The following is a 19,360-nucleotide window of genomic DNA, read 5'->3' on the forward strand; positions in this document are numbered from 1 at the left end:
AAACAGGTGGGTGATATTGATTTGGATGTCATTGCTGGTAGGATAAGGAGGAAGCAAGATAAAATGAAGGAAGCTTTTGATGATAAATGGTTGTTGAAGATTTTGTCTGGATCAAGAAACCTGTTTTTTTAGCCACAGGTCGTTCCAGATTTGGTCCTCCTGTTAAAGTAGTGATGGTATGTAAAAACAGTGTGGTTACCCAGGATGGTAAGGTCTGGAATGTAAGAAGAGTTGTCAAATGCAGGTCTTGTGAAGACTCCAAGTTCACTGTTTTGAAATCTTCTTTGGGAAATCGTCCTGTTCCTGATGAAGGGTTGTCTGTTGCTTCAGGGGTTAAAATTACCAATAGAACCATTTCTGTGCCAGAGAGGTACAGTACTGAATGTTATCATTTTCTTCTGTTATTTTTTTATTTTTGTTTTCTTGTTTTGGTTTATTTTTTGTTGTTGTTTCCTTTTATGTTATGGGGTGAGATGTGTTACATTCTGATTTCATTAGTGTGCTGCTTTCATATGTTCTACATGGAATGTATAGAGCGTGCCTGCTCTCTCTGCTGTTCCATGTTCTATGTTCTGTTTGTGGCAGTTATCTCCTACCGGCTGAGCTGTTAGGATGCTACTAAATAAATTCCTTAAAACCACTTACCTCCTGGTCCTCCTCGTCCTTACAGTAACGCAATGATAATTGTTACAATGTTAAAATATTAATGTTGTTTAAAATACATATGAAAATGTGACTTAATATATGCACGTTATGATACATTTCTGTAATGAATTGTGATATATAAAATGTGATGTGAAAAATAAAGGAAAAAGTCGAAAGAAAAAATTGATTTTAAGAAAGAGTATAAGCATGTATTTATCATACGCTGGCCTTTTTATCAGTGCAGTAATAGGTCAGACTTTCCATAGGAAAAGCATTTTTGGTTTTCTTACTAATTTTGGCACCGTTTGCCAACTCTGCACAAAACTTTCTATATTAAAGTATATAATTTTTTGGTGCTTTATGGCAAGTTTCATGCAGACACATCAGGCAGGCTAAGAAAAAGGTAGTCCTCCCAAAAGTGGCATTTCCCATTTTAATTCCTATAGGATGATTTGCTCATAAATATAGGAAAAATAGCTATATGGAATTACTTCTAATTTATCATGAAGGTAGACATTAGTCAAGGAAGTGCTTTATTTGGTTTGTTGTAAATGTCTTTGGTACATTTCAAGAAATTAGCAATTAAACACAGTGCTCAGAAGGGGCTCACAGAGGTGACAATTTATCACTATTTGGACCTTTCATTTATAGAACTGCTGTGGATTTGTGAATCCAATTAAAAAAATAAAATCACACCATTGGATGTGGGAGTTTTTTTCTCCTGTTTTCTATTGCAGATTTGTGAATCCAGCTGTGGTTTTGCAAATGTGCTGTGCACTGATTGACTGGTCAGCACAGAATTATTTTTTATTACAGCCTCCTTTACTCATCATGGTGCATAGAGCACAGTGTTGGGGAAAATGTAAAGAAAAAGAGCATAGGCCATGCTCTGATTATGTCGGCCACCTCAAGAGAGTTGGGGTGCAGGGGCTGGCCAAGGTTAGAACCTGTGGCCAGCCCCTCTGTATACAGTTGAATGTCATGCACAACAGAGGTTGGATATCTTTGGACTCCAACTAAACAAGGATAATAGCCATGCACAGCAGAGGTTGACCTCAGGGCCTGAGCAGAGGCCAGGACCTGTGGCAAACCCCCACTGTACATAGCTAAAGTAAGTGTGTTGTGGGAGTTGGCCGCCTTCCGAAGTTTGAGAGAAGGGCTTGGCTGGAGGCAAGGCCCTGTGCCAACTCCCTGTTGCACATGGCTAGGGACCAATCCCAGCTGTGGTGGTCCACTCGTAGAATGTTCAGTGCAAGGCTTGCCAGAGGCCAGGCCCTGCGGCCAAAACTTTGCTGCACACACCCAAAGAGTGAGCTGCAGGTGTTGACCCCTCATGGAGAGTTGGCCACATGGCTTGGCTGGAAACCAGGCCCTGTGGCCAACCTTTGGCTGAAGGCTGTGTAAAAAAGGTGACCACCTACAAAGAGCTTGGTGCAGGGCCTGGCCTGGGTACAGGCCCTGTGGCCAACTCCATTCCTGAAGGTCAGGCACAGCCGGAGTAGTCCACCCATAGACAGTTGGGCGTAGAGCCTGACCAGAGGCCAGACAACAGTTGAGGTGTTCAGGTAAAGGAAAAGCAAAGCATTCAAAATGGACAAACCCAAGACTTGGCGTTTTTGCAACAACTGCAGTTAGTAGGGTGACGGGCAAGAGGCAACATTCTTACTTGGCAAAGACAGGGCAGTGTCCACTGTGTGAATTTGTACTAACAGGAGATCTAGAGTTCCAATTACGCATCCCTAAGCCTGGTCTCCCCATGCATGCGTCATAATACTTCCACCAGCCCTAAGTGTACATGTAATCAGATCCTAGAATAGAGATTAGATTGCTAAAACCCATTTCATCATGGTGTCATGTACCACGTACAGAGATGGTCCCTCTGTGAGATGGTCTATTAGTCCATAAACAGCCTGAACCAACGTGCACACATTCTCAACAACTGTCCATATCGTCTGGCCTGCACCACCCGTTTTGCTCCTCTTTCGGATTCCAATGCCCTCTCTTGGAGGCCTAGATCAAAAATATTATCCTATCTTTGCGTTGGGCAAGTTAAATTCCCACTTAGGGCAAAGTTGCATATGTAGAAAGGACTAGTGAGAAGAGATTAGAACAGTCAGTGATTTGTTGAGGCATGACTTCCACACAAGGACTCTTTCTAACTGTGACTCATATACCAAATAAACTTCCTCTAAATTTACCACGAATGGGCCACTCTTCAGTCCTGACCCAGCGTTACATTGTATACAATACTTGCCAATCCTACTCATTAGTTTCACAAGGAAAAAAAAACTCAAAGCATACACACGGTTTTCCAGAATTTTCTTGGCACTCTATTTGTGTATTTATTTCAAATCAAAAAGTATCACAAATGTTGTTCGAAGATGCTCTGCATTTGATCCCCCTGGAGTTCACTCACCTCTGGTTTCTAAATTGCATCGCAGAATTTCTCAGTGACATTGGTAAAAACATATGGCAAATGTATGGCATTTTCTGTTTGTTCCCAATAATGCAACATTAGCATTGGGCAAGCACATTTTCACTCCTGCGATGAAGATGAAATGTTTGACACTCTTCTTTTTCTTGTCCTGTGGCCCAACGTGGCTTGTTCCTGGTTCCAGGCACCTGGGAATCACTGCCTACTATGCACGTTTCTGTTTGGGATGACATCAGCAGCGCTGCTCGATGATGTCACTCGGTCCACTAATGATGACATTGAGTCAGATATTACTGGCAGAGTGATTTCATATTCAGTGGGAATAGCTAAGTGTATTAAATTCTACAGGATGGAGCTTGAAACTCAACAGGTGTAAAGAGAAGGTTCCATTGGCTCTGGTCAGACCTTTGTTTTCCAGTCTCTTCTCTGGGAATGCTGTTCTTGAAATTATGAACTTTTATAAGAGGCAGAAATGCAGCCATGAACAAGAAAGTAGCACCTTCAGTTAAACAGGACGAACCTTTAAACATTTCAAACATTGTTTTCTCCACAGGAGCAAGGAAACTGGACAGAGGGAACAAGGAACTGCTGATGTTGAAGGAAAAACACATTTGGGTATTTTTTATAGCATTACAAGTTGAACAGTCATTTACAGCCGCTGGTGAAGCATCAACAATATTATGTAAATCAAAACAAACATACTTTCCCTGTGGTTTCTAGGTTGCCAAAATAAAAGCCAACGTGTCAAGAACCACATCCTCCCAACCCCTGCCCCACTGCAGACCTAAGAAAACACACATTTTAAATTAGGGACTGTACAGGGTCAAAAGCTCAGATGGCCATTCTGGTCATATACCACAAAGTAATTGACTAGAACCGTTTGTTGGTATGTGCCATGCATGGAATCAGAATTGTTAGCAATAAATAATCAACATGTACTTTGGCTCTTGCATAGTCAAAAAGGTAGGACCTGATTGAGAGAAAGAGTTCTGTGCTCTGATTGGCTGAGCGTTTGGGTAGACACCAAGTCCACCTGCCCCCAAAGAGCTCATGTCCACCACTTGACGTCAACTCAGTACTTCTTCAGCTCCGTCTCTGATGCAGACTTGTTGGCTCTCCGCTTGATGGAGGAGAATTTGACGGCCAATACGATGATGGTAATGACGAGAGCCACGCCGAGCACCAACAGTATCCACTGCCCCACCGCGGCTTGGTTGCTGTCCAGGGACATCCCCAGGAAATTGACTTTACTGTCTGCCATTGCTTGAGCTGGGGAAGAAATGGGGTGGGAGGGGAAAGTTAATGTTCAAGATGCTTTTGGAATGACAGGCCAGACTTTAGTAAATTACCTGTCACATTTGGCCCTCGGAGCTCCACAGCCACAAGTTAAGTTGGAAAAACGTACAAAAAATGCCTTGGGAAATCTCTATTCACAAAGAATGGTGCCAGGTTTCCTAGATATTAATCACAAAGATTGTCCATGGAAGTGGAGCAAGTAAGGGAAGGGATGGGGCAATAGTTCTTCCCTACAGAAAGTGTGAGCAGTGACTAGACTGCACATAAGTAATATAAAGGTGATAGTGAACCCAGAGCATGCTATTGGCAACCCCCTAAGATGGCAGACAGAGCCTAGTGGGGCCAAGGTAAGTGGCACCTACCCCTTTTGAGTGGGAGGGTAAGTTTAAGATCTAGGTGGGCAGGTTCTAGCTACCAATCTACTTGAAAGGGTGGCTGGCCTTGTGGATTGATGTGCGTGGGTGAGGTCTGACTGAGTGAGTGTTCTGTTTGAGAGAGAGAGGGGGGGGGGTGCAAAGACAGAACTGCAGTGATACGAAGGCTTTGGTGAGGTCGCTGCACTGCACCCTGCACCATCACACTATTTGGAGTGGTGAGCATTAGGCTCAGAATAAGCCCCTAGTGAGTTACCGCTCACCATTCCAGAGGCACTAACATGGTCAATATGTGGAAATCAGCTTTACTGCCACTAAGTAGGCCGGGGAGGGAGGAGAGTGTGTGCTCGTGTGTGCGTGTGGGTGTATGTATGTATGTATGTATGTCAGGTCAGTCCCTTACACTCTGTCCCAGATGAGTATGTTCACAGTCCTGATGGTGTACTAGGCACCAGCCTAGACAATTACAAGCGGGTATCAGAGGTAGTCTATTTCCCAAGCCTGTTCCCTTTAGAGAAGGCAGAAGGGGACATTTTCACTTAGGACAATTGACTTGCACACTAGCTTGTCATCTACCTAGCTCATGGGCGCACTCAGAGTGAGAGATGGCATAGGGACTAGGTACAAGGTCTCCTAAGGAGACAGTTGATGGATTTATCTACTTTGGGGTCATCCCACGAGTTGTTTGTGAGTTACCAGTATCTCTCCAGGTGTCAATAAGTAGCTCATGATATGAAGCCCAACCAGGTGGGTCATTCAAAGGGTCTGGAGCTGACAGGTGATGTCTCTTAAATGTTGCAAGAGTCAATTTAGTCTTGTTGCGGAGCACTCTAGTGTCAACCTGTGTGTGTATGTGTGTGTGTGTGCACATGTGTGTTTGTGTGTGTGTGTGTGTGTGTGTGTGTGTGTGTGTGTGTGTGTGTGTGTGTGTGTGTGTGTGTGTGTGTGTGTGTGTGTGTGTGTGTGAGAATGCAGGCAAAACATCAGCATCTCGAGTACAAGGTTAGGGAGCACAATCCTATGCGCTGAACAGGATCAGTTCAGAAGCGGTGAAGAGTAAAGGATTCAGAGTTGGAGCAGAGATAGGTAAGTTCCTCTTGCCATTGAAGAATGGATATGGAGTGTACACAAATGTTCGTATCTGTGTGTACATGCTACATGCATGCTAGTACATTCACATTTCATGGTTTGCAATTGTTGGGTGTGAGCGTGTACTCTTTCTGTGGTGACTCTCCCTGGCAGCAAGGGCCCCTCTTTCCAGTATATGCCACACCAGTGACCTTAGCCAAAGGTTGACCATCATTGGCATATTGTGGCCCCCCTCACATAATGACAGCCACCTTGCCACATTATGGGCATCTGTTGCATTATATTGGAAATCCCAGACATGTGATGATTACTCAGGGGCATGTGAGACAGATTCTACCCATTTGAGGCAGTGATGAAAGTGACAAACAGATGTTATAGACCAAATGTGCATTCACCAAGAAGTAGGAGAAAATAGTGTTTGTATTTTTCAGCAAGTATAAGGCTTAGGTATGATAGAATGGAGTGCTTAGTAAAAATGAAAATCCTACATTTGAAGGCATAATTTATATATTACTGAATAGGCTCATATTAGGAGACAACATGTGTAATTTAGAGTGTGGGATCCCTGCTATCGTATTTTGCTTCCCTCATTCAGTGGCTGAATATCCTATGACAGAAACCCTTGGCCCAGAAGCCCATCTGCCACCGGCCAGTAGATCCATGTATCGGACACCCCTCCCTATGCTGTGGGGGCTTCTGATGCATATATTTTCCCCGCCTAGGACCACCATGCACAGGATTAGATGTAGGTGGCATTACAGGACTAGAAGGAAAAGTATTTATGGAGTAACACAGAGGGAGAAAACCGAGTCCTCATCAAGGCCATTGTATCTTTGCATTTCAGAACAAAGCTTTGCGAATTTGTGACTGACATACATGGCATGGCTGTCAGAGCATTACAGTTTTTATGAAAGTGCTAGTGGCATGTCAGTGGAAGCACTTTCATCAAAATGATTTCTGCCTAACCAGTGGGCATCTCTATAGTGTGGGGTCCTTCACTAGGGCATTGGCCTCTACTGCCCCTGTATGTTAGCGGTCCACAAGCCAACTCACAGTCACCACCAAAATACTAGTAAATATGATATTTGAATGACAATTCTTGCTGACTCATAGAGACTTACTGCTGATGGTATTTCCTTGGTGGCAAAAGTCCTTGCTGCTATGGCTGCTATTTCATTACTCGAGTGGAAGTATTTCCTATTGATAGAACATTTTTGATGTTACCATTGGTAATTCTGCATGGAATTTTGGGTTAGTATATATAGGTAATCGTGATTGGGATGATAAATATTGTTATTTTGGCTGATGTGGTTGCTACTGCAAAAGTGATATTTTTAGTAGCTCATTGACAAAAAGTAGATCTCAATATTGAAAAGGTTGGACACCCCTAACATAGTTACTTCTGGTATTTATGTCACTCAAATGAATTCCGTGAACTTAAACTCTGTGAGTTCTGCCCACCCCAAGTACCTAAGTGACTAACTAGGTTACCGAGGGGGGGGGGGGTCAGGGGGGGGGGGGATTTACTAAGATTTTGTACCATGTTTGCGTAACAAAAGTGACACACAACAGCGCAAAATCGTTTTTTCCTAATTAACTTTCCAGCGTTAAACTTGTTTAGCGCTGGAAAAAATGTAAAAGTGATGCGAAGCAGTGAATTGCTCTGCTTCGTATTACTTTGCGCCATGGGGGCGTACCAAGGGCGGTGCATGGGCGTTCCCATGCAACCACCCGAGGTGTCTCACGCTAAACCCAATTTACTAAAAACAATAGTTTGGGTTTAGCGTGAGAAAACTGCGCAATTTTCAAATAGGCACAAGGAAGGAGAAATGCTTTTAATTTCTCCTTTCTTTTCCGACTTTGCATGCGTGCCGCACGCATGCAAAGTGGGAAATCTTTGCATCATGCCTAGCATAGTATTTTGTACAGAAACAGTAGCCTTCCTGTACAAAACCTATGCTACACTCATGCACACACCTTAGCGCTATGGTGCTAAGGTGTGTGCATGGCGCTCGTCAGCTGAAATTAACGCCGGTGCAAGGGAAAGGTGAGGAGAGAGCCATATCTTTAAAAATATGGTGCTCTCCTGCTACCTCCCTGTCGCACAACACAGCCTCACGAGGGGGTTGCGCTGTCTTGCGTGGACATTTTGTAAACCCCCCCTCCCCCGAGTGTGTGTATAAGTGATGCTCTATGTGCCAGGATGTGGATGACCAGGTGAATTAATCAATGTCCCACTGAGTAATGAGTGAGTATATAGAGCCCCTCTATCCCCTCTGTACTCTGTCAATTCCAAATGTCACACTTCTGAATAGATAGTGGCATAGGAGAAAACTGAAATGAAATAGGATGCGTTGGATGGGAAGGGATTACACAGAGAGGTATGGCGTGGAATAGCGAGATTCAATATAGAGTTTGTCAAAGTGCGGATCTGGACAATGCATTGTGTTTTACACATCTCCTCCATCACACTGCTGAGAGCAATGCCCAGGAAGACAAGAGCACCTCTCTGGTCACTCACACGTGACATCAAAACACTTCCCATAGAGGCTCACAACAAGTGCAACACTGCAAACCACGCACAACTCCACAGTGTGGTGAGCTACCCGTCAGAAAACACCACAATAGGGCGTGAAGAGATATATACATTCGACGTTACAATACTATTGTGTATAACAAAAATATCCTGTGATAGATTTCGAAATACAATACTGTAGTTAACCAGAAGATGGCAGGAATATAAGCCAAATTCCACACATTTAAATTAAGAGGTAATGCAGTACTGCTACATCTCAGTGTCCCCTTCCTCTTCATAGACTAATGGATACATTGAAGTATTAGATTTAGATGCCCCCAGGGGAGCACAGATGGTGGTTTAATCACACAGAAGTCAAGATGACGTGTCTGCTTAGACGGCTCCCTTTGACTTACCAGGGCTCCAGTTGTAATCGGGCCAGCCAATGGTGTCCCCGTTCTTCTTGTTCTCCTGAATGAGCCAGTCGGTCAGTGGCTGGAAATACTTCATCAGAGCGTCAGCAGACATGTTGGGCTGGCCTGTGATCATCTGCATGGCCTCTGGCCAGGGCTTGCTGTAGCCCAACTTCATGGCGTCCCTGCAGAGGGAAGGAAGAGCCCAGCGGGCAGTTTGGTATGGGTGGCAAAGGGCAGTGCACTGAGCAAAACTGGAAATCACACACACTCTGCGAAGGCACTGCACTGCAGGCCCACTGCATGACTCTGTTACATTTCACTGCACCGCTGGTACATATGGACGTGCAGACGTGCTGCACTGCAAGCTGATGCCGTGGCTATGTTTAAGCGTACGGCACTGCATGTCAACTTATTGTTCATGTCACAGATAAGTGTGGGGGTACATTAATGCAGATTCAGCACCGCAAGACCACATTGCGGTTGTGCAATGGACACTTTTGGGGGAACAGCACTGCAGGCCGCCATCTTGTAAGAGAAGGCACTGCAGGTAGATGCTGTGACACCGTTTTAAGGTACTGCACGTTGTAGTACATAGGTTGGCTTTCTAGTTATCTCAAGAATGTGTTTACTGTTCCTATTCCATGTTCCATGTTCCACCTTCCCTGTTTCTCTATGTGCATTCCACTCAGTGGCAGTTTACTGGCTTCTGCTGCTGTGGATGGTCTGCTCTTATGCTGTATCCTACTTCCAATAAACAAACCTTTGGAAATCTACTCTGTCTTTGGACATCGTTTACCACAGTATTTTGGCGACGCTTCTTGAACCCCTGCAGTTTCTTCTATCATCTCGTCACAGCAGAGGGATACAAGAGCAGACCGATTCGAGTTGGATCTACTCTACGCTGCCTCAGAAGACCTGACAGCCTCTAATTGGACATCGCGACGGAACTGGCAAGTGTTTACCTGCGCCTGTCTCCGTTTTACCTCGTTTTGTCCTTCTGTCGTCTTCTCAGCCTGCCTCCTACTCCGGCGCTACCGCTTTCACTCTGATGACGCATTGGAATCCTCCGGGGGAGTCAGCGATTCTTCCTGTGACGTCTCTTGGAGCTTTCCTTTCTCTGCGCGACTCATCCTAACGCGCTGCGTCTTTCAGGAACTGGCGTATCAACGTGTCGACGTCATCGCGCCGAGGAGCCATTGTGGGTTTCCATGGTTTTAGCGTGTCAACGTCATCGCGCTGAGGAGCTATTGTGGGTTTCCATGGTCACCGATCCGACTCCAGCAGAGCAACGACGATGCGCTCGTCTTATGCGCATTTTTCACAAGTAAATCGTTGTTGTTTGTAGCGTTGTTTTCTGGATTACGCTAACTTTCCATTTTGTACTGAAACATTGCCATTTGTTTTGAATTTTGTGTTATTTTGCCATTAACATCATTTAGTACAGTCTCTGCCTCTCACCACAGTTCTAAACATGTCTGACCAATCTTCCTTTCACTCTGGCTCTATTGTCCTACCACCTAGTTTTCTCTCCTCGCCTGGCCAGCCCAGCATATCATGGGAAGACTGGTTTCCCATGTTTGAGAATTATCTGGATGCCTTGGATGCCCAAGAGTTTTCTGCCAAACGCAAGAAGGCACTTCTTTTGGGTTGTCTTGGTAAGGAAGGACAACGTGTCTTTAGGTTCTTGCCACAAGTCCTGGTACCTGGCGCACAAGCACCATTGGATGAGTATAAAGAGGCTGTGTCTCGTCTTGAGATCAGGTATGCTAAGGAAGAGAACCTAGTTATGAACAGATATAAATTTTACACCAAAAGTCAAAGAGCTGGTGAGAGCATAGATGACTTTGTTTCCAGACTACGAGAAATGTCAGTGAAATGCAAGTTTGGCAACATGACTGATGAACTGATCAGGGATCAGCTCATTGTACAATGTAATAACAAAAAGATCCAGGAACGTCTTTGGGCAGCCAAAAATCCCAATCTGCAAACAGCAATTGATTTGGCAAAAGTTGTTGAACAATCCCAGGGGTGTATGAAAGAGTTGGAGAAAAGAGCTATTTCAAGTGACGTTGGTGAGGTGTCTTGTCATTCGGACATGTGTCCTAGTCAGGAAAATGATGATCAAGACGAAGTTGCTCTTCTTAAACAGAGAAAATTCTTCAACAAGAAAACTGTCAATGCTAAGACTAATAATACTGTTAAACCTTTTTCTTCCAGGCAATGTCTTAGATGTGGCAGTCTTGCACATGCTTCCGATTCAAAGTTTTGCTTTGCTTCCAAGCAGGAATGCATGAAATGTGGTAAATTGGGGCATTATGCTCGTGTTTGCAGAGGTAGAGCACGCTCCTCTGTTTCATGTGTTATTGACATTCCAGGGGAAAAAGATGGCACTGACAAAATTTTAGTGGTTGGTAAGGACGGTGATCTTCAACATGAAGACCAGAAACGCAGAAACAGACCTAAGGCTCTTTTCATTATTAATGACAAGCACATTTACTTGATGGTGGACACTGGTTCGCGTTACACCATTATTCCCAACTCCATGTTTGTTGAATTGTGGGGTGCCGGTTCTCTCTTTCCTACAGATATCTCTCCTGGTGGGTACCAGGGTGAGCCACTAAATATTCTTGGGTACTTCGAGGCTAACATTGTGTTCACTACGAGACATATTTTTGGAAAGGTTTATGTCTCGGAATCTGGTCCTGCTATCCTTGGTTGGATACACCAATATGATCTTTGCATTGTGGTCAATCCTCGAGCTGACCCTCAGGTTATGGTTGTGGAGGACACTGAGTTGTCTTCTTTGCTTGCTCGATTCAAGAATGTGTTTGGTGAGAGTTTGGGAAGGCTTAAGGGCTATTCACACAAAATTATAGTTAAACCCAATTCAATCCCCGTTCAGCACAAGGTAAGGCGCATTCCTATTATCATCAGGGATGAGGTCAAGGGCTTACTTGATGACATGTTGGGTTCTGGGGTCATTGAACCTGTAGAGGCCTCCCCTTGGGTTTCGCCCATTGTTGTCACCAAGAAGTCTGACGGCAAACTCCGTTTCTGTGTCGACCTCAGGTCTCTCAATCACTGTGTTGTCGCTGACACTTTCCCGTTACCTAATATATCTGAGCTAGTCACCACACTTAATGGGGCAAAATTTTTTTCTAAATTGGACCTAAGGAGTGCGTACCACCAAATTGACTTACATAAAGATTCTAAGTCCCTAACAGCTTTTATCACTCCTTGGGGTACCTTCCAGTTTACTCGTTTGCCCTTTGGCCTCAAGTCAGCAGCTAGCGTTTTTCAACGCATGGTGTCAGGTATTTTTGAAGGTGTACCTAAAGTGGTCTACTTCCAAGACGATATCCTGATTTATGGTCTTACTGAATCCCAGCACAATTTCACACTCAGTGTTGTCCTTGAAAAGTTATCTGAGGCTGGTCTAACTTTACGTAAGGATAAGTGTTTGTTTGGTGTGTGTGAAGTAGACTATTTGGGCTACACCATCACTTCCTCTGGCATAAAACCCAAGAGGAACTTGTGTGAGGCTATTCGTTCTGCACCCTCACCTTCTGACAAAGACCAACTTCGCTCTTTTATGGGTTTAATAGAGTACTACTCTAAGTTTGTACAGAACTTTTCTGATAAGACTGTGTCAATAAGATCTTTGCTCAAGCGGGGTGTGGGTTTCACTTGGGGACCTGAACAAGAAAAATGTTTTGTTAACATCAAAAATGAGATTTGTGATGCCAAAATGTTATCTCCCTTTGATGTACATAATAAGTCTATTGTCACAGTTGACGCCAGTGCGCATGGTCTGGGTGCTATGTTGTCCCAATTGAGTGGTGGGTCAGAGGTCACCATTGCTTTCGCCTCCAGGACCCTCACCGATACTGAAAAGAACTACTCTGTTATCGAGAGGGAAGCATTGGCTGCCTCTTGGGCTGTCGAATACTTCCGTACTTACTTATGGGGCATGAAGTTCATTCTACGTTCTGACCACAAGCCCCTCATCAAAGTCCTCTCTCCTGGTGGGGCCGGAAAGGGTTCTGCTCGACTTATGAAGCTGGCAGCTAGGTTGCAAGAGTTTCAGTATTCAGTGGAGTACATTCCTGGTTGGAGAAACGTCCAAGCCGATTGTCTTTCCAGATTATCTTTGGATTGGCGTGCCCCTTGTAATTCAGTTGTGTCGTTAGATTTGGATGATGTAGCTGTAGCCTCTGTTGAGGATGCTGTTTTTGTGGGAGAGGGTGTTTTTTCTTCCAGTGACTGGTCTAGGGAGATGTCTGCTGATGCTACTCTTCAAGAAGTCATCAAACTTATAACATTGGGCTCTAGGAGAGAGAGTGCTGTCTCAGTTGCTGTTCGGCCTTACATTAAGGTCTTAGATGATCTTTCTATTGTTGGTGACATCCTTTTTAAGGGTGAGAAATTTGTGCCCCCCTTTGGTTTGAGGACCAAGCTTTTGGCTTTGGCACATGAGGGTCACATGGGTCAGACCCTTACCCAAAGACGTCTTAAGGATCACTTCTGGTGGCCTGGGGTTGACTCACAGGTTGTAGATTGGGTTGTAAATTGCTCTCTCTGTAGAGAAGGGGAGAAGCGGTTGAAAACTGGTCCGAAATTGGCTGATAGTGCACACATTTCATCTCCAAATTTGCCCTGGCATACTATTGCTCTTGATTTTATTGGCCCTATGGGCGAGCTAGGGGAGAGTGATAGATTCGTCATTGTTGTTATTGATGTGTTCACCAAGTGGTTAGTGGTTCATTTTACCAATGATATCACTACTTCCAACTCCATCAAGTTTCTGGGCGACCTCTTTAAGGATGAGGGTTTGCCTTCTGTCTTAATCACAGATAATGGTCCACAACTCATCTCCAAGGATATGGAGACTTTCTTGAAGGAGTGTGGTGTTTCCCATCACCACACATCTTTATACAACCCTCAGGGTAATGCGGTCTGTGAGAGAGCCAATAAAGTGGTTAAGGGTATTATTCAGATGGCATCTAGTGGTGGTCACATTGTCAGGAAGATGGTGAATGAAATGCTATGGGCATATCGTACCACTCCTTTGGCTAATGGGGATTTGTCCCCATTTCAATTGATGAGAGGGCGTGATCCTGGTCTGAAATTAGTTCCCTCATGGATGAAGGATGTCGTTACTCTGCAGGCTCAGGGTAATTTTCCAGATGATATTCAAACTGATGTTGATTCTCCTTCCGATATCACTTCCTCTTCTCCTTTTTGTGTGGGAGATTTAGTCAAAATCAAACTGGGTAGGTTAAAGAAAGGCCTCTCCAAGTTCAAGGGTCCTTTTAAGGTCAAGAAGGTGCTTAACCATTGCGTCATCCTTAATAATGGTGAATGCTGGAACTTCAGGAGAGTTGCTCTTTACAAGAGACAGAGGACCTCTTCCTCTTTGGTCTCTGTGCACCCTGATGCTTCCGATGCCTCTGTTTCTTCCACCCCATGCCCTGTTGATTCTGATACTAGCGGTTACTTGCTGGCTAATGATATTGATGGTCACCTAGTTTTTAATAGTGTTTCCCTTGACTCTCGTGCACAGGATGAAGTCAATGTTTCTGGTGGGGGTGATGCTCCTGCTCTGTTGCAGGGCCCGGTCCCCCTTCAGAGTTCTTCCCTTTCTGCACGTCCTCTTAGGCCTCGCCGGCCTCCTACTTACCTTCAGGACTTTATTTGTTAAGTTTCTTTTTTTTTTTTTTTTTTTTTTTTTTTTCTCAAACAACAGAAAGGAAGAAGATGTGTAGTACATAGGTTGGCTTTCTAGTTATCTCAAGAATGTGTTTACTGTTCCTATTCCATGTTCCATGTTCCACCTTCCCTGTTTCTCTATGTGCATTCCACTCAGTGGCAGTTTACTGGCTTCTGCTGCTGTGGATGGTCTGCTCTTATGCTGTATCCTACTTCCAATAAACAAACCTTTGGAAATCTACTCTGTCTTTGGACATCGTTTACTACACACGTCATATCCACACCACAGCCGAGATAGAAGATACTGCACTGCAATTTGATGCCATGGATACGTTAGGGGGTACTGCACAGCCAGTCCATGCCATGGCCCAGTAAAAGACACTGCACTGCTGGGATCGTGCCATGCGCATGTTAAGAGACGCTGTACTGCCGGCTGGCATTGTTGTTAGGTGGCACTGCGTTGCAAGTCCACGTGGGGCTCAGGAGATGTAGCGCTTTATGTTATGATAATAGGATTTATATAGCGCATGGCTACCCAGAAAGGGTTTCCTAGTGCTCTGCCAACTAAACATGTTCACGCATGGACATGTTTGGGGGTACATCACTGCCGGTCTACAGGTTTAGAAGGCGCTACATCACAAGCTCATGTAATGGATTAGTTAGGGGAGTAGCACAGCACACAAAATAGTGTATGCCTCAACTTCACAACACACTCTGAAAGTCACAGATCATCACAAAGTGGAAAATGTTACTCACTGACCACAATATACAATACTGCTCAGCATGTACATGTACACACATTGGTGTATACATAAATCCTGCACAGCATGCATCTATTAAAGACATTAGTGTATACAAAGCACACATCCTAATCATTATTGTAGCACATAATACACTATACACAAAACAGTGCACAGACCAGCGCAACATCGTGAAAACATAGCACAGACATCACAACACAAAATGTACTACACAATACATTGTGCATCATCACACGCTAAATATCATTACAACTTACAAATGCCACACTATCCTACCTAGCACAATACTAAACATCGAGTTTACATCTTAATGTATAGTGCACAAATGATTAAACACACATGACAATGCCTTCGGTACACACCCAAGCATTGTGCAGTATTACGTGATCCTCACTACTGCTGTGCTGAGCCTGAACTGAAGCATCCAATAGGGAATAACCACGAATAATGCATGCATGGAGATACTAAGGCCTGACTTTAGCCTCAGCATTCCCAGCTTCTCTGTGCAATGTCTGGTGAGTACCTGATGCCTGGCCTGACCAGAGCCTCACAACCCAGGTATGCTATGGGTATTGCAGCTGTTAAGGCATGCCTATACCCAAACGTCACCATCGCAGCATCCTGTGTAACCCTGCCGCTTTTGAAGTTGGCCTTGACTCAATCCACACCAACCCAGCACCCTTTAGTGCTTCCAATACCAGAACTACCCTTAATGCTACCCTTCCCTGAACTCTAAAATCCCTTACTACCCCTTGCTGCTACCCTTTCCTTAACCCTAAAAGGCCCTAATTACACTTTAGAACTACAAAACCCATGAACCCTGCCATCCTCATACCCATTACCCTTTCCTGGATCTTAAACCCCTCTTATTACCCCTTTATTCACCCTTCCCTGAATCCTAAAATCCCTTTACTAACTCTTAACACTACTCTTCCCTGAGCCCTAAAAACCCTACCTACCCTTTTATGCTTGTCTGGTGTCCCTAGAGTAAGCTCCATGACACGAGAGGGAGAGGCCCTCCAGAGCACACACTCAGGCATGAACCTTTTCATTACTTACCCAAGAAGCTTTCCTGCTGCTGTGGACTTGTAGATGTCACATTTGTGCAGTGGCCCTGCCTGGTTGGCTGCTTTACACAGGGCCTCGTGGAACTGGAACTGGATCACAAAACTGACAAAGTACCTGAAGTTTGAAAAGAAAGACATCACATGGTGACTGATACAAGACCCACACATCCTCGAGCATGCAGATGCAATTTCTAGGGTCCCCATTGCCCCCCGGTAAGCATATTCATCAAAAACACTGCACAGATGAATCTCAGCTAAGTTATATTTCTTGGTTCTGTTAGTATATTTATGTATGATTATATGTATATATGTATGTATGTATCGAGTATTTGTATAGGTGAACATAGCCAAAAGCAATAAACGGTTGTACACGGCCAAATGCAAGGAAACAGTCAACAAGTGTCAGTACGTTTATTGCATAGTTAATAAAAAACATTATAAAAATCGTGGTGTCAATTCACTTCACTCGGTGTACACTATTTTTGGTAAAATTATTTAAAAGTATGAGTTACTTGTTACCTTAACATGAGATAAGCAAAGTACAGCAAACTAAAATATCAAAGACATGTAGTGGCAACTTCCCGGTTTCATTTATATACAAAACCATAGTCTTCGTGATTTGCTAAAACCTCCATCCGCTCATTGATACAGATGCGGGTGCGAAGGCTTTAAGTAATAAGTCATTTTGACCCAATTGAGTTTTCCTCAGAGTACCTTAATACTATAAATCGCCCTGTAACTTCTTGACCCAGTTCAGGAATTTTGTACCCGGCAGGTTAGGGGGGTTGAGGCTCCGCTCAGCCAGGAGATGACTGCTTGTCTGCAGTTCCGGATTAGAATTGCTGGAGTAGTGGTCTGAGTAACTTCCTTCTTTGTCTCAAAGACTGCAGAATATGTGGGTGACCGATTCTTGCTGATATCTATACAAACGACAATTTGATTGGATCAGGCAGCTCTTCCAAGATGGTATAATGTCCTTTGTATCGAATTGGCCAAAGCGAAACATCATGAAGTGACATTTTAAAGCCAAAGAACAGTGAGTTGTAAGATATGCTTTGGGCTCCAGCTTCTGATAAGTGTTGATGACTGGCCAAGCATAACATTCCCTTGCTAATGAGGATTTATTCTGCAGTGATGACAGGATTTATGTCGCGGCATTGCTTACCAGGGAGAAGGCTGCCCTTGCAGTGGGGAGGGCCCATGCTTCTCTAAAGCCAAGGCCTTCAATTGCCAACTGTAAGTGGCCTTCCCGTGATTTTGCTTGTTTTTTATACTCATCTGTACCTATATTTTTTGCCAGAATAAGTTGCTTAGAGATCCGCCCTCCGCAGCACGAAATGACAAACATACCTTGAAGAAGGCATTCAAGTTTTGTGTCACTTGATTTTTTTTTTAGCTTGAATTCTGGCCGAACTTGAGCTGGAGAGATTGACTAAGGCAAGCGAAAGACACGTGTATACACTTTGTTTGTATTGAATTCAGCTTGGTTGCCTCCTTTCCATGCATAATTTCTGATCCATATGCCACAGCGGGTAAAAGCTTGGCTGCCATGACTGGTAACAGGTGCAGCTGTGCAGAGCAGGTAAGTATTTTTTAAACAACTTCAATGCAAAGGTTAGGGACTGCACTTCAGCTTGTAAGGAGGCCAGGTGTTGTATAAAGGTCAGCTGACGTAGATGCCAAGATACTTGTAGAATAATACTACTTCTGCGCATTTGTCCTTTGCACCCCAAGTGAATGACTTGATTTTTTTATCAACTAGGCGTACTATTTTTATTTTGTTTGATTTCATCTCTAAGCTACGTTGCTTTTTATATTCTACCCAAGCATTAATTGCCCTTTGTAGCCTGATGGGAGCGTGACTCAGAATGACTATGTCATCTGTATATTGTAAATACCCGATTTTCTCAGTTGCTAATCTTCAACAAGTGATTTGACCGATTGCTGATCTGTGAACTGTGTGTTGTAATGAAGTGTTCTTTGAGGTGGTGCATTTTTAGCCCTTTCTTGAGCTGGAGCAGAGTTGGGGCGGTCCTGATAGATATTGGGGTGTTGTTCCAGATCCTGAAAGCATAGATGGAATAAGCCCATTGTTGGACTTGGCCTTTTTCCCCCAAAATTTTTCGCTTTTGACCCCCTTATCTGGATTGTCTCCCCCATGGGATTAAACCTGTATAGGCCATGAGTGGTGTGAGACACCTTGTGAAAATGTAATTACCTGACATAATGTGAGCACTTGTAAAATCCCCCATTTTAAAACTGCACCCCCATTTTGGAAATGTACCTGACTGAAATGTATTGTTTTTAAAATGGATGCCATGGCCATGGGTTTTGCCACTGGACTGACATAGGTCAGCGGTCTAGATAATATTACCCAGCTACCCCTAGTTTTGGAGGGAAAGCCTGGCACCCAGGGTGCTCACCCCCTCCCCTAGAACCAGTTTAGGCTAGATGTGCCAACATTCTAGAAGGTCCTGGCACTGCCTGGGAGGAGGGTATAAATAGGGGAAAGTGTCACCAGAGTTTTAGTCAGCGCAGGGACAAGGAAGAGAGGGGACCTGCTGTGAGGTGCTACCGCCACATGGGCCTGTGAGCTGGGCCCTGCACCCCTAGAACCCCCTCCTATGCTGTCCCCATGGGCCCCTGACAAGGGAGGGCCTCTGACTAGGTCCCTGTCACAGTTGGGATCTTGAACCCTGCCAGCGCCGCGCTGAAAGAGCACTGGGAAGGGAAGGAGCTAATTGGATTTCCCCCCAGGAGGTGAGGAGTTTGCCCGTGTGGAGCCGCCTGAGGAGGATTGGGCCCCTGTGAGGGACTGTGGCTGTTGTGGCCCCTGGAGTGCTGTTTGCCCAGGGGGGTGAACAATGGCCGCCTAAGACTGTTACTGCCTGTCCAGCTCCTTGTGGTGAGGCGCTCAATTCCTGCCCCCTCAGCCTGACAAGGAAGATGCTGAGGTTGTGGCCAGAGGAGGTGCCGTGCGTTATGAATAGCGCTAAGGGAGCTTACCCCTCATTGTGGAGCGCTCTGCGTGAGGAGACGGTGGAATCCTGTGAA

At 44.6% G+C, this 19,360-nt stretch overlaps 1 protein-coding gene across 1 annotated transcript in view; it reads right to left on the bottom strand.

Annotated features, from left to right (window-relative positions):
- Nucleotides 1-2,952: 2,952 nt before the first annotated feature.
- ACE (angiotensin I converting enzyme) overlaps nucleotides 2,953-19,360 on the bottom strand; it is a 212,610-nt gene continuing 196,202 nt past the window's right edge. Inside the window, exons 23-25 of the mRNA XM_086923822.1 lie at nucleotides 16,299-16,421; nucleotides 8,770-8,951; nucleotides 2,953-4,348 (exon numbers count right to left, since the gene is read on the bottom strand). Of these exons, the coding sequence (XP_086779948.1) occupies nucleotides 4,152-4,348; nucleotides 8,770-8,951; nucleotides 16,299-16,421 (502 nt within the window). The 3' untranslated portion in view covers nucleotides 2,953-4,151. The remainder of the gene's footprint in view (nucleotides 4,349-8,769; nucleotides 8,952-16,298; nucleotides 16,422-19,360) is intronic.

The sequence above is a fragment of the Lissotriton vulgaris genome, chromosome 5, assembly GCF_964263255.1.
Source record: "Lissotriton vulgaris chromosome 5, aLisVul1.2, whole genome shotgun sequence".
NCBI lineage: Eukaryota > Metazoa > Chordata > Amphibia > Caudata > Salamandridae > Lissotriton > Lissotriton vulgaris.